The sequence below is a fragment of the Leuciscus leuciscus genome (genome assembly GCF_965113295.1).
Source record: "Leuciscus leuciscus genome assembly, chromosome: 1".
Classification (NCBI taxonomy): domain Eukaryota; kingdom Metazoa; phylum Chordata; class Actinopteri; order Cypriniformes; family Leuciscidae; genus Leuciscus; species Leuciscus leuciscus.
The window spans coordinates 73,315,457-73,330,501 of record NC_138725.1 but is presented as its reverse complement, the minus strand read 5'-3'; the positions used below and the strand labels follow the sequence as shown (position 1 = coordinate 73,330,501).

General features: G+C 39.6%; 1 protein-coding gene across 1 annotated transcript in view; it reads right to left on the bottom strand.

Annotated features, from left to right (window-relative positions):
• The window catches only part of mgat5b (alpha-1,6-mannosylglycoprotein 6-beta-N-acetylglucosaminyltransferase B), a 126,310-nt gene that overhangs the window by 20,029 nt on the left and 91,236 nt on the right, over positions 1-15,045 (bottom strand). Inside the window, exons 9-10 of the mRNA XM_082185370.1 lie at positions 4,257-4,388; positions 524-657 (exon numbers count right to left, since the gene is read on the bottom strand). Coding sequence (XP_082041496.1) covers positions 524-657; positions 4,257-4,388 — 266 coding nt within the window. The remainder of the gene's footprint in view (positions 1-523; positions 658-4,256; positions 4,389-15,045) is intronic.

Genomic DNA, 15,045 nt, shown 5'->3' with positions numbered 1-15,045 from the left:
GATTACTAAACGTATTTTATTATGCAGCCTGATAAACACATTAGAGAAGCTACTCACCATTTACTTTCTTATTTTTGTTAGACTCTTAGAATAAGTAGTCCGTAGAAAGTAGAATATAAGTAGAATATATAGTCCGTTTACTGAAAATGCGGTATTTTCTCAAAATGGATTTCAAAGTGCGAGTTTTTAAAAATTGTACCGTTATTGTTTCTGTGTAAACTATAAAAATGTAAAAATCACTGTTTACGTTCACATAAATGACTGTGTTTAAAAGGATACTTGCAAAGATGGACATTTTGACATGTAAGTATGTGTATTTAACCATTCAAGCCCAGTTATGCAACACAAAGAGCTCAGTTTAGTACTCACATGCTTTATGAGGAGCGGCTTTATGCGTGCACATCTCTCAGACAGCGCTCAGAAACCATCCGACAATGTAGCATATAGTGAAATGAGTTATCTTTCATTGCTTATTGCACTTCAGTGCTTTGAAACTGTGAATAATAAGCAGTCATAGACTCACGGAACATGGTCATGTACTGTTTGCTGTTGAGGTTCCAGTATCCCCAGTTGGTCCTGTAGCCATGCAGTGTGGCATACTCCTCATTATTATATGCCGGCTCCGTGCCGAAGGTGTCGATCACACGAATGTGGCACCTAGACAGAAAAAGCAAAAGTGTATTTTCACTTCAACCTCAAATCTGTTAATTTTCCAGCTAATGTGCTCACAGTCACACATCCCATTCCATCGAAGAAAACGCTGTGTTCACATTAGCAGAAATGTTTCCACATTACAATATATGTTTCCCTATAAAAGAGAAAATTGCCTCATTCCCAAAGCAGAGAAGGTTTTTTTTCCATGCAACACAATGAAAGCAACCAAAGGCAGACGAACTCCAAAATTAAAAGCACCACAGCAATAGATCATTTGACTTGTAATGCCCAAATCAAATGAACTACCGCTGTGGTGCTTTTAATTTTTATGTCTTCTGAGGCAATATGATAGCTTTGTGTGAGGAGCACAGTGAAACTGAAGCCATTAAATCTTTCCCTCCATTCTAGCTATCAAATCTCATTAATGCAATGAGATATGATTGAATACAGATATACTTATCAGACGTAATCAGACTACATGACTCCTAAAATCTGAACGGATTTTTAAATTACTAGCCGTTACACATTTGCTGACTTTGTAAATTGTCCCAGAAAAACATGGGGATGATACACAAAAAAACTTAAGCTGTTGCAAACACATCAAACTCATTCTGAAAAAAAAAAAAAAGATGTCAATACTCGCAGTGATGTTAGGTTTAAAGTGCTGTTTATCTACAGTGCTCGGGAGGTGAAATGTGAAAAAAATGACCAAAGCTACAAAAGTAACAACCCCCCCCCCCCCCCCCAAAAAAAACACACAAAAAAAAAACACAAAAAGAACAAAGAAAAGATATCTATCTATCTATCTATCTATCTATCTATCTATCTATCTATCTATCTATCTATCTATCTATCTATCTATATATACAGTATATACAGTATACTGTATATATACACACATTTGTCAAAAAATGAGTTTAGAGAATATGTTTGAGATGGTGAATATAATCAGGATGCTGACAGCGAGGATTGATGGTATAAACCATCTCTGCTCAAACTGAACCCTTCCAAATATGCTTTATTTTGTTCTTCTATAATTTATATTAAAGTATCAGGAGATTTTTATACTCAAACCGGCAATTAGAGATCCATACATGTTAGATATAGATCCGGGTCGCTAAAGACCCGAATATGTAATAATGATTTGTGAAACATTCACGCATTTAAGGGTTAAGATTTGTGGCTTGTATTGCCTGTATATAGTACAGTGGAGAAAATAATTATTTGATCCCCTGATGATTTTGAAAGTTTTCCCACTTACAAAGACAATTATTTTTATGGTAGGTTTATTTTAACGGATAGAGACAGAATATCAACCAAAAAATCCAGAAAAAACACATTATATAAAGGTTATAAATTGATTAGCATTTGATCGAACCAGCAAGGATTCTGCCTCCCACAGACTGGTAATGTGCCCATGTGAAACAGACTAGTCCTGTCACTTTAAGAAAGTACTCTTAATGTCCTAATGTCAGTGGACACCTGTACACCACATAATCTGTATCTTCCATTCCAACCTCTCCACCACCATGGGCAATACCAAAGAGCCGTCAAACGTCAGGGACAAGATTGTAGACCTGCACAAGGCTGGAATGGGCTCCAAGACCATCAGCAAGAAGCTTGGTGAGAAGGAGAAGACTGTTGGTGCTATTATTCGGGAAATGGAAGAAGTACAAAATAACCATCAATCCCGCTTGGTCTGTAGCTCCATGCAAGATCTCGGCTCATGGGGTATTGATGATCATGAGAAAGGTGAGGGATCAGCCCAGAACTACATGGGAGAAGCTTGTTAATGATTTCAAGGCAGTTGGGAACACATTCACCAAGCAAACCATTGGTAACACACTACGCCGCAATGGATTGAAATCCTGCAGCACTAGCAAGATCCCCCTGCTCAAGAAGGCACATGTACAGGCCCGTCTGAGGTTTGCCAATGAACATCTTATGATTCAGAGAAGGCTTGGGAGAAAGTGCTGTGGTCAGATGAGACCAAAATTTAGCTCTCTGGCATCAACTCAACTCGTTGTGTTTGGAGGAAGAGAAATGCTGACAATGACCCCAAGAACACCATCCCTACAGTCAAGCACGGAGGTGGAAACATTATGCTCTGGGGCTGTCAAGTCAAGTCAAGTCAAGTTTATTTGTATAGCGCTTTTCACAATACAGATTGTATCAAAGCAGCTTCACAGTATTACATTAAAATAATACAACAAAGTTTGTTTCAAGAGGAATTGATTGATTGATCAAATTAAATTAAATATCCCCAAAATATCCCAAACTGAGCAAGCCAAAGGCAACAGTGGCAAGGAACCGAAAAACTCCATCAAGTGACCTAATGGTGTCCTAAAATTCCATCAGGTGACCTAATGGTGTCCTAAAACTCCATCAAGTGACCTAATGGTGTCCTAAAAGACCTAATGGTGTCCTAAAACTCCATCAGGTGACCTAATGGTGTCCTAAAACTCCATCAGGTGACCTAATGGTGTCCTAAAACTCCATCAGGTGACCTAATGGTGTCCTAAAACTCCATCAGGTGACCTAATGGAGAAAAAAAAAACCTTGGGAAAACCCAGGCTCAGTCGGGGGCCAGTTCTCCTCTGGCATTTATGAGCTAGAGGCCGGATTGTAGTTTGAACTATAGGATTATATGAATGCCTGGCTGAAGAAATGCGACTTTAATCTAGTTTTAAACTGGGAGAGCGAGTCTGAGCAACGAACAGTATCAGGAAGACTATTCCAGAGTTTTGGAGCCAAATGTGAAAATGCTCTCCCTCCTTTGGTGGTTCTGGATATCCTAGGTATGACCAAAAGCCTTGAATTTAGTGATCTTAAAGAGCGCGATGGATTATAGGGCGATAGAAGATCCGTTAAATAGACTGGAGCTAAGTCGTTTAGGACTTTATAAGTCAGGCTGTGTCTCTGCTAAGTGTACAGGACGACTTCACTGTGTTGAGGGGCTGATGGACGGGCCATGTACCATAAAATCTTGTACGAGAACCTCCTTCCTTCAGCCAGAATACTGCCAACAGGGGTTTCTCCACCAAGTACTAAATTATGTTTTGCTTTGGGATCAAATACTTATTGACAAATAAATGTATAACCTATGTATAACGTGTTTTTTTCTGGATTGATTGGTTGATATTCTGTCTCTATCATTTATACCTACCATAACAATTATTGACCCTTCATTTCTTTGTAAAGGGGCAAACTTACAAAATCAGCAGGGGATCAAATAATTAGTTTCTCCACTGTATGTCTATATGGTAGTATACACTTAAAAGTTGACAAAAAGTTTTAGAATTAAAAATATAAAATCAGTTTCTCTTCCTAGAAAAACAAACAAACACAAGGAGCAGGAATTCTGCACTCCATTCAACACGGAACGTTGGAAGATTCCAACTTCCTACAATTATTCAAGTTTAGAAATTCCTACATGATAATACAAGCGTTTTGCAGCCATAGGAGTGGATTGGCTTTTCTGTTAATAATTTTACACCTGCGAAACAAATGCTACCACAGTACAGCATCATTAATCTTTGCTCAGCCAGAGGTTCAGAAGACAGAAAGGCAGCTCAGTTATTGGAACAGAGGCTCAAACTGACCTGTGCTGTCTAAAGGAAAGGCCCATGTGCTGTTTCATCTGCTGCAGGCCGTGGTAGTCTGTATAGATAAGGTCAAATGACAACGGGCCAATCAGAGGACAGCTTCCTCTTCCTGGAGGCACACCAAGTGACCTAAAAGTTAAGAAAGAACAAGTTTTGACACACTGAAGGAGTTTCATTTGAAAGTTTGAGGGCAGTCATCAACACTAATGAAACTTTTCAGTCCTCTGCATTTCATGCATAATGACGCAACTCATATTTACTTGCTGTGGTGCAATATAGATATTTGAGTGAATCTGTGGATTTCATGTACATTATGTGCATTCATTTAAGGATTTCTTGCACCAATACAGTATCAGACTCGTTTTAAACTTGAACCAGGCCTTGTGAGAGAAGGGGCCTCCGCTTGCGCTCGAAAAAATGATTAATTTAAATGATTAATTGAAATGTTAGTGCATACTAGTAAAAGACACCTCCGTAATATAAAGTGGGACCATATATCCTTTAGTAAGACTAACTGTAAATGCTTGCCAGTGCATTCAGCAGTACACTTTAACCATATTTCAAAGACAACAAAAGTAATTATGAAATGAGATATAAAGATGTACTTTGTACAAAAAAAAAGAACAAAAAAAAAGAAATCAACTAATTGCATTTTAAACTAAATAACATGTAAATAACATGCAATTAAGTGTCCACAAAAATGCTACGTATATTCTTATAAAATATATTACGTCCATGATAAGTTTTCATGGGACATTCATGGGACATAAGACATTGACAATGATTTTTATACTGTACAAACTGTAATATTCTATCCCTTTACACTAACCCTACCCCTAAACCTAACCATCACAGAACATTTTCTGAATTTTTACATTTTCAAAAAACATCACTTTGTATGATTTATAATCTGATTTTCTTATGGGGACCAAAAAAAAAAAAAAGTCCCCACAAGAACAAGGATTTGGGGTAATAACCTAGGGTATATATACCCCATAAACTAGGGTATACCTGAATCTCACACACACACGTGTAGGAGGTGAGTGTAATGAGTGCACCACCTTCTCTCTGCTGGAGATCATTTGTCAGTTGGGAGAGTTTCTCTGGGATGGTCCTCCAGGGATACTGGAGCTGCCAAACCCAAAGCCTCTGGTGTTTCTGAGCAGATGCTTCAGCAGAGAATGTGTAAGACGCCACATTTCTGCTGCTAAACTGGCTTCTGATATTTCATTGTGAATTCTGGAATGGTTTCACCCACCCACATCTTTCATACAGAAAATGGGAAAAGAGCAATAAACTCATCAGAGTCATATGCAGGTTGGGCTCCGTTAAAATCCATTTCCGAGTACCAAAGGTTTTTGATCTTATTTCAATCTGAAATGTCAAAATGTGACCGCCTTTAACCGCAACACCCGGGGTTTAATAGACAGTAATGGAAAGACCTTTTTTTTTTTTTTTTTACAATTCCCAGTTAATTTATGCAAATCCTCAGGCATAGGTAAAGCTTTTTTAGATCCTGGTCTGCAAATCTTCTATAAATGCCACCACTGTAAGTGAGGTGGTCTTTTGCATAAACTAGGTAACTTCGTCCAAAGCAACACATTTAACCTTGTGTTAAACTAGGAGCTAAAATACATGTAACATGATGGAGTGTGTTTGTTCCACACGACCGGTGTGAAATCAGACATCATGAAGATGTTTCCTGAACTAATGTGCTCGTATATGTTTGGGTTTTTCCAGTAATTTTCATTCAAATGGCTATTTTCTTTTAAGGCGAGACACGGCAGGTGAAAACATCGGGCAACTTTACTCCCTTAACATGTAAGCTTTCATGTCAAAACAAAAAAATATGTCAACATTACACATTAAGGTGGTTATTTCACTATATTTTGTCAACTTAGATTAGCACATTTAGATTTCTACCGGAAATCACCAAAAGTTAGCATTCTAACGCGAGCTCCCGTGCTGTCTCCATTCACAGACACATGTCATGCCTGTTATCATTGTAAAGCTCTCAGCTCTAATCCAAATATGGGCATTTCCTTTGTAGAAATAACCAACTGTGAAAGTTTGCCTGGGAATCGACAGCCGAAAACCACATCTGATTGGTCGACATAGTTAGACTTTCAAAAGCAAACTTTTTTCAGTCCACTCGTGTGAAACGCAGGCGCCAACACATAAGCACAGCCAAAAAGGTGAAAAGAACCGACAGGAGATCGATGAGGGGCCTACATATGGTGCAGGCATGGACATATAAGGGCCCTATCTTACATCCGGCGCAATGCAGCGCCAAGCGCGACGCAAGTGTTTTTGGCTAGTTTCAGCCCGACACATTTATCATTTTCACGTCCTGCGCCACGTTGTTTAAATAGAAAATGTATTTGCGCCCATTTGTGCGCCCATGGTCGCGCTGGTCTGAAAACGAGGTGTGTTCTGGCACATTGTTGGCGCGTTGCTATTTTGAGGCAACAGAAATAGACTGTGCCCTTGACCAACTAAAACCTGGTCTAAAGTCAATGGCGCAATTTATTTATTTTTGTTATTTAAAGAGCGCGTTAGTAATGTGCGCCTATAGGTGGGTCCACAACTCGCGTATATTAAATACAATATATATTGTGTTTGTAGGTTGAGGGTTTCAATAGAAATGTATGAAATTATACAAAACTTTGAAAGCCGTTTTCTCAAAATGAGTTTTTTCTCACACTCAGAATTAGATATATCCACTTCAGTAGCACCTACATCCACCAACTTTTCCAGTCTTATACTATTATACTATATTCTGTAGGATTTTACAGAGGGATTTATTGATATATCATTCCTATCCTGAGTTATAGGTCCCTTTACTCCAAATGGCGAAATTCTTTTTTTTTTAAGGCTATTGTCAATATTCTCTAATTTACTAAAGCACACAATAAGATATCCAGAATCCCCTCTGTAAAAACCCTTTCACCTGTCAACAAATAGAACCAAGAATTTTAAACCTGGTCTTCTCCAATTTCCAGATTTTGTTTTTGGAAATGAATGCAAATCAGCATATATAGGCCTCATTTGCATATTAAAACATTAATTTACACAAAACTTGTAATACATTTTTTTTTCTTATGTTTATGCCAGTAATAAACTGTAGACCGTAGTGATTAAGTTCTTAAGTACTTAAGAAACATAGTCATGAAATTGAACTCTTTAAGTACACTCTTTAAGTACACTTAACTGTCCTTTTATAGAGCACATTCAACACAATAAGCAGACTTGTGTTCCACAAGGGTGAGGCACACAGTATCAGGACACATTAGCACTTACAGTACACTGCAAATACAATGTGATCGCATGCAATTTCTGACCTTTAATTCTGGTTTAAGTGATCACAAAGCATGTTGGGCCCTATTTGCATCTGTATTTAGCACTGACATGTTAATCCAAGGTATAAACAAAGCCTGTATTTGCACAAAATGTCTGCTTCCCTCATGAATCAGTGATGGATGCAGTATAGAAAAGAACAAAGGGCAGTACAGGCAGCAGGGGCTGGCGAACACAATCATACTGCAGAAACAGAGAGCACAACAGCTTTACAGAACACAACAGTGACCACCCACTTTCTTAACAGCCTTGGTTCTGGAAATCTTTTTCACATTCATTTCCTCTAAAGGTATTACACAAGGAAAAAAATAATCAATAGTTTTGAGCCGTGAACCAAACAGACCAAGCTTCCAGATGAATCACAACATTACAAACTTTTAAAATAATAATAATAATTATATTAAAAAAAAAATCTGAAAAAGAAATTGTGTGTGTGTGTGTTTCAGGTAAACACTACATTATAGGGACAAAATGTCCCTACAATGATGCAATATCCGAAATCCTTGTTCTTGTGGGGACATTTTGGTGAAATGCTGAAAGTGTTCTGTGATAGGTAAGTTTAGGGGTAGGGTAAGTATAAGTGGATATAATAATAGTTTGCACAGTATAAAAATCATTATTCCTATGGAAAGTCCCCATAAAACATGAAAACACAATATGTGTGTGTGTGTGTGTGTGTGTGTGTGTGTGTGTGTGTGTGTGTGTGTGTGTGTGTGTGTGTGTGTGTGTGTGTGTGTGTGTGTGTGTGTGTGTGTGTGTGTGTGTGTGTGTGTGTGTGTGTGTGTGCGACGAAGGAGATAACTCAAAGAACAATCTTTAATCACAAATACTCAAGAAATTACAGGGCACAGGAGAAGTAGCCAAACCACGTAACATAGACGTCACCGAACTATGAACTGAATGAACACAAGGAATGAATAATTGAAACAGAACAGGTGTTAACTAATTAAGAAGCATGGATACCAGATGTGAAAACTTTAATGTTGTCATTGCAATCATTTAACGATCTTTATTCGTACAAATATAATTTCTAAATTTTTCTCCCATTTTATCAAAACACCGCACTTATTTTTCATGTAAATTATAAAATCGAATGCACCCATTAATAGCTTCAGTGTAGTTTTTTTTTAATGATTTTCATGTAGATTACTACTTTATATAACTGTATGAGTAGCTTGTACGGTGGCTGAGAGAGCTATGAGTATTTGCAGCACGTTTCTGTATTTGATTGCTTTGTGAGTATTTGCAGCATGTGATGTCAATTTTTTCAATTTTTTCTATTTGCATGTTTTCTTTAGTTGCAGCGTGTTGAGCTCTCTCGGCCACCGTAAGCTTCTAACTTGGCAAGACACAGTTTGAAAATAGTTTCCCACAAACTTTGTCAAGTAAATATAAAAGAGTTACCACTAGAGATGCACCGATTACAATTTTCTGGGCCGATTCCGATTTCCGATTTCCGATTTTTCATTAAGTTTGACCTGCCGATACCGATTTTAGCCGATTCCGATTTCATTTTTTCTAACCACTTTACAGCACACACAAATATTTATTTTATATCTTCTCTGTAATGGAACATTTTACAATTTGCATAGTACATATTTTTTTTTGAACAGATAAACGCTATAAAATAGAACTATAGAAATTACTCCAGGTGTGGGTAATTCACACACAAGTGCAGTGTTATGGAAGAACCATTTCCTTTTCACATTCAATATCCAATAATTTTTTTTATATATGTATTTAGCAAACTAAACATCTTTATGAAAACAGGGAATGGCAATAAAATAATATATAAATAAAAAATAAAATAAATATAGCCTTGCAGTATAAAGATATTTCTCAAAGCACACACACACAGGCCTATTGCAATCACTTGTACAAACTGAATAATAAAACAAGTTTAAATGGGTACATTTTATATAAATATTAGTCTTCGTTTCCTTTTCTGACATAGCCTACTCCAGTTCTGTGCATTTTGGGCACTTTTTTTTTTGTGAAACCCTATTAAGGCTATTTTGTCCATCAAAAGTGTGCTTTCCCTTTAATTGAGCGTGAGCAGTGCAGCAAATAGACTCGGCGCCGAAACACGCGCTTCACTGCTCGCGACGCTCCTGCTTGACGCTCACGCGCTGCTCCTGCTCCCGTTGTGAATGCACTCACTGATTAACATGCACGGCGAAAAAAAAATACGCGTTTGCGGTCTGAACGGACGTAATTCACGAGGTTTCCTACATGTGAGTTCCGTGTGCACGTGTGATGCTGATGTTGCGCGATGTTAATCATGCGGCGCCCGAGTGCATTTGACCAGCATAAAATCGGCATCTGTCAGACTGACCGGCCGGTCGCCGGTCACGGCCGATCACGTGAAAATCGGCCAATTCCGGTCACCAGCCGATCAATCGGTGCATCTCTAGTTACCACCAATGGCTGCTAAGCAGTTCCCTTTCGAGGGAACTCGCATTGCGTCGATGACGGCTCTATGGGGAACACCCCTTAGCGTAACGTGTCTGAAGCATGAATTAAACTAATCCAATCCTATTGGCGTTGCGTGATGACGTAGCGTGTGACGGCATACACAGAAGCTACAAAGGGACGCCGGCACACAACAGCGTTAGCTTTCGCTCTTCAGCAAGCGCTCTCTGTTGTGTGAATCGTCTATTTGGTGTTGTTCGTGATATACATATTGTGAAATGGCAAGCGAGCAGTTTAAAAAGTGTGTGCATCCCTGCCCTCGTTTTATAAAGGGTGGGGACACACATGATACTGTATGTGTTGTTGTACTGCTTGGGAGTGCAGCACGCCCAGGCAGCCCTTGAGGGGGAAAGCTTCACCACTGTGAAGCACTATTGATTGCTATGCTCCCGCCTGGCTGTATTTGATGAAGCCAGCCAGGCTCGCGCTCCCTGTGGCTCAGATCGTGGGGCTCGCAGAGAGAGTTAGCAGAGGGGATCGAGACTGCTTCGGCACTTTCTCGGTCCTCATATGATAGCTCAGATCCCTTCAATCCCCTCGGGTTGAGAGCCTGGTGCTGCAGCTGTCTGACTCAGATGTAGATGTGCTCAGCATCACGGCGGAGGATCTAAACAAATCACACGTGCCATTTCAATCTGCACCCGTGTATGAGGAGCTTGTGGAGGTTGTGACGCGTGCTGTGGCCAAGCTTAACATCAGTTGGCCACAAGAGAGGCAGGAAGTGCAGGCTACAAGCAAGCTTGATGAGCGCTTCCTGCAGCACCGATCACAGCCTTCACGCCGGGGTTTGCCGTTCTTTCCAGACTTACACAATGAGTTGTGTAAGTCATGGAAAAGGCCATTTTCAGCGTGCCTGTCTAATCCCCTGGTGTTGGATTACAGCAACATCGTGGGGGTTAAGGAGGATGACGTTGTGTCATCCCTTAAAGCCCCGGCGCTGCCCACCAAACCCTGTCGTACTACATCTGCTTTGGTGGGCAGAGCTTATATGGCGGCGGGTCGGGCTGGTGCGAGCCTGCATACTATGGCCATCTTGCAGGCTTATCAGGCAGACCTGTTGAAGGACCTTGATGAAGGCGAAGGTCCTACTGAAGAAGATATTGTGGAGCTGCGCAAAGCCACAGATCTGTCTCTCCGTGTTACCAAGGAGAGGGGCTGTGCCATCGATCGCTCCATGGCAGCATCTGTGAGGCATCTGTGGCTTAATCTGTCAGGTATCAAGGAGAAGGACAGGGCCTTCCTCCTTGATGCCCCCGTTTCGTCTACTGGCCTGTTCAGCAACGATGTTAATGCGATCATCGACAGGTTCCAGGAAACGAAGAAACAGAGCACAGCATCTCCCTCGCCGTTCAAGGTCCAAAAAGGCTGCCGCCAGGGGGCAGCCTCGGTCGTCATCGAGCCCCTCATACCGGCAGGGCTAAAATGAGAGTGTCGCTTCTAGAGGTCCCCCTCAAAGACCTTGGGACTTCTAGGCAGTGCTCTCACCCACAGCCTCCTGAGAAGGCGGATCTGTGGACCGTACTTCAGGCCAGGAAGGCAAAGGGAAAGAGGTCCTAACTCATATGAGACCTCATATGCTAACACTATGCAAAAGTCTATGCACGCTAAACATTACCATAGTAAACATAGTAAATATGAATGCTTGAATAAATCAGACAAATCATAAAGGCTGTCACAATCATGTTTTTATTTTATCTGTCAGTAGCCTACCGTCTTCTTTATTCCGGACTATCATAAAATAAATCAACTTTCTTTTTGGGAGCTTCCTCTGTTTCTCTGACTGAAAATATCTGTAGCCTACTGGGAGTCGAGAGAGTGCTAAAGCTCCTCAGGTCGTATTTGTGGTGCCATATTTGTAGAAATGATCATTCTTTCTAAATGTGATGTAAATATGTCCTGTACATAAACAGAAACAGCCTCGACTGAATAAGTAAGTGTGTCCTCTTTCTTTTGTGAAATAGAACGGTAATTTATTTCTGTGTGACTACTGTGCAATTTTGACAATGTAATTAATTATGATCAATGTATCACTTTTTATTGTAAACCTGTGGTAAAACATCGATGCTTGGGTTTTAAATATTCAAGTAAACATCAAAAACGTGGTTGTACGTTTCCTCCGTTGAGCCTGGAGGATGAGTCCTGCAACTGCACCGATGACGGTTATTGGACCAGAGTTCCCACATTGGACCTGGCAGTGGTTCTCGAAGGGCTGGTTGAGGTCCCCTTCGAACCTCTAGAGTCAACTTAGGCCAAGAACTTGTCGCTTAAGGTGGTCTTTCTCCTTGCAATCACCTCTCTTAAGAGAGTAGGAGATCTCCAGGTGCTCGCCATATCTCCGCAGTGCCTGGAGTTTGCTCCTGGGAGAATTAAGGCCATCTTGCACCCTATGTCCCTAAGGTGCCATCTAATATGGCAAGGTTGACGGTTCTGCAGGCATTTCATCCCCCACCTCATGTGATGGCGGAAGATGGGAGACTTCCTTTACTCTGCCCTGTCAGAGCACTTAACATCTATGTTCCGAGGTCTTCTCAGTGGAGGAAGGCTGACCAGTTGGTGGTGTGTTTCGAGTTGCCTAAGAAGGGACTTCCCGCATCCAAACAGACCATCAGTAACTGGATTGTTCAGGCTATTTCCCTGCCTATCAGGTGTGCAGTTTGCCTTCACTTTTGGCCGTGAGGGCTCACTCTACCAGAGGCATGGCGTCCTCTCGAGCCTTCCTTTCAGGGGCACCTATTCATGAGATATGTGATGTGGCTGGCTGGGCCACCCTGCACACATTCATGAGATTTTTCCCTTCTCAGGGAACAAGAGTTACAGTCGTAACCCGAGAGGTTTTAGGGGCAATACATTACAAGTAACACAAGTTACGTAATTAGATTACTTTTTCAAGTAACTATTAAATTAACTTTTAAATTTACAACAAAATATCCAACTTATTTTTTCAAACAAGTAATACAAGTTACTTTGTTTTCCCATTTATTGACTGACTCCTCCTCTGTCCCCATGTTGAGATAAATGGTGAGTAAGTGCAGAGGCAGATCTCTCACTTACAGACTGTCAAACAGAAAGCAGATGGACCATAGAATGCACAGGTACATTTATACTGGATACAACTAGTTTTATATTCTTTATATCATAGTTGTTTAGACAATGAAAATAATAATTTAAATGTGTGTGTACAGGTTTTGTGATGACCAAATGTCTCCACAAGGATAGAAAAACTTGAAATCAGCTACACAGATGAATACACATGATACTAAATAACGTTTTAATTAAAACTGCAAATAAGTTTCTGTGTGGATTATGTTTAAAGGATATAAAATACCATTAGCTCAGTAGAATAACAATGTGTGAGTTTGTTTACAGGTTTAACCTTACACATCTGCTAAAAGATGTGCTGTTTATTTTCTAATTAAATACAAATGAACATGAATTTAACATATACAGTATAATGCATATGGAAACTATATGGGAATTTTTTTTTTTTATATATATAAATATAGCAAACTAAATGTGAAGCAATTGGTTAGCAAGATCAAACAACCTTATCTATGAAATGTGTGCATTGAAAGATAAAAAAGTATCTTCATATGAAAAATATCATAAGGTGCCTATATTTACAGGTATTTATTGATACAGAAAAAGCTATGTCTGCAAATGGAAGTGGAGGTTAATGATATAATTGTGTATTAAAAAAACAAAAACAAAAACAAAACAAACAAAAAAAACACCTCAAGCTATGATATTCTGATTTCTAGATATCTCAAACTACAGTAGCCTCTATTTACTTTTTTGGCCAAAAACGTACCTATACATATATAGCATACATATTTATGCCACGATACATACAACAACATAATAAAATGTTGTCAGACTCACGTTCATCTGTTTTGGATAGATCTGGACATTTTAACATCACTCACTGGACCTTTCACTTTGAAAGTGTTGTGAAAAGTACAAGTAGTAACGTAATATAATTTTGCAGAAATGTCACCATGAAGGCTCATTTTCCCACTAAGCATGGGTTGAGATATAGTTATGTCCACCCTTATTTTCTGAAAAGTCTGCTTAATATTTAGAAAGTGTACCGGCTGGAGTGTTTCTGAAGCTAAAAAATGACATTTTTCCCACTTAAAGCTGTCACGGGTTTCCATTCTTTCTTTGTGAACCAAGTGAACTAAAGCTGCCTCTCTCTCTAAAAAGAGAAATGACTGTGAGCCAAGCGCGAGCTGTGTTTCTACAGGTCACTGGAGCTCAGCAAATGTGACGATTGACAGACACAGAAGCTGTCACATTGAGCGGCACACAGAAATACAACACAAAACATCACATCAATGCAGCATTTACAACAAATGTGCAAGTATGACATCTACACCACAGTGGAAAACACCACATGTCTAACACTAACTCACATAAACCCACAGGAATGAAAGATCACAAATGACCACAAATCTCCAAAACAGTAATGGGAATTAAATGGAGAGAGAATGGAGATTTTGCTTAAAGACCACATGAAACTCTATTCATAACTAATTTTATTTTCCTAATTTTTTTCAAGTGAATCGGATATTAAACAATAAGAAAATGCAGTGTGGGACCTCATAGTGTCCATTTTAATACAAGATTTAGATATAAGAAGACAGAAATTGGAATAAATAGAATAATGAGCAAAGATGAATGCACAACAAGAACATGTATTAAGTAAATATATAATACAGGCGAAGCACTGCTACTTCTGCGGAGTGATTTACTCCAACTCTGAGCGAACTCTCTGCTCCTCACCACGGGGCTTCTCAGGTGCTGAGAGCAAATCACTCCGCCAAAGTAGCAGCGCTTCGCCTTCTGAGAATATAGTTCTCAGTATGTATATGGTTAGAAGATGGCTGTGTCTCATGTGACCTTGTTATTCGTACACGCTGTGACTATACAAATCACAACATGTAAATAGGAAAATGTT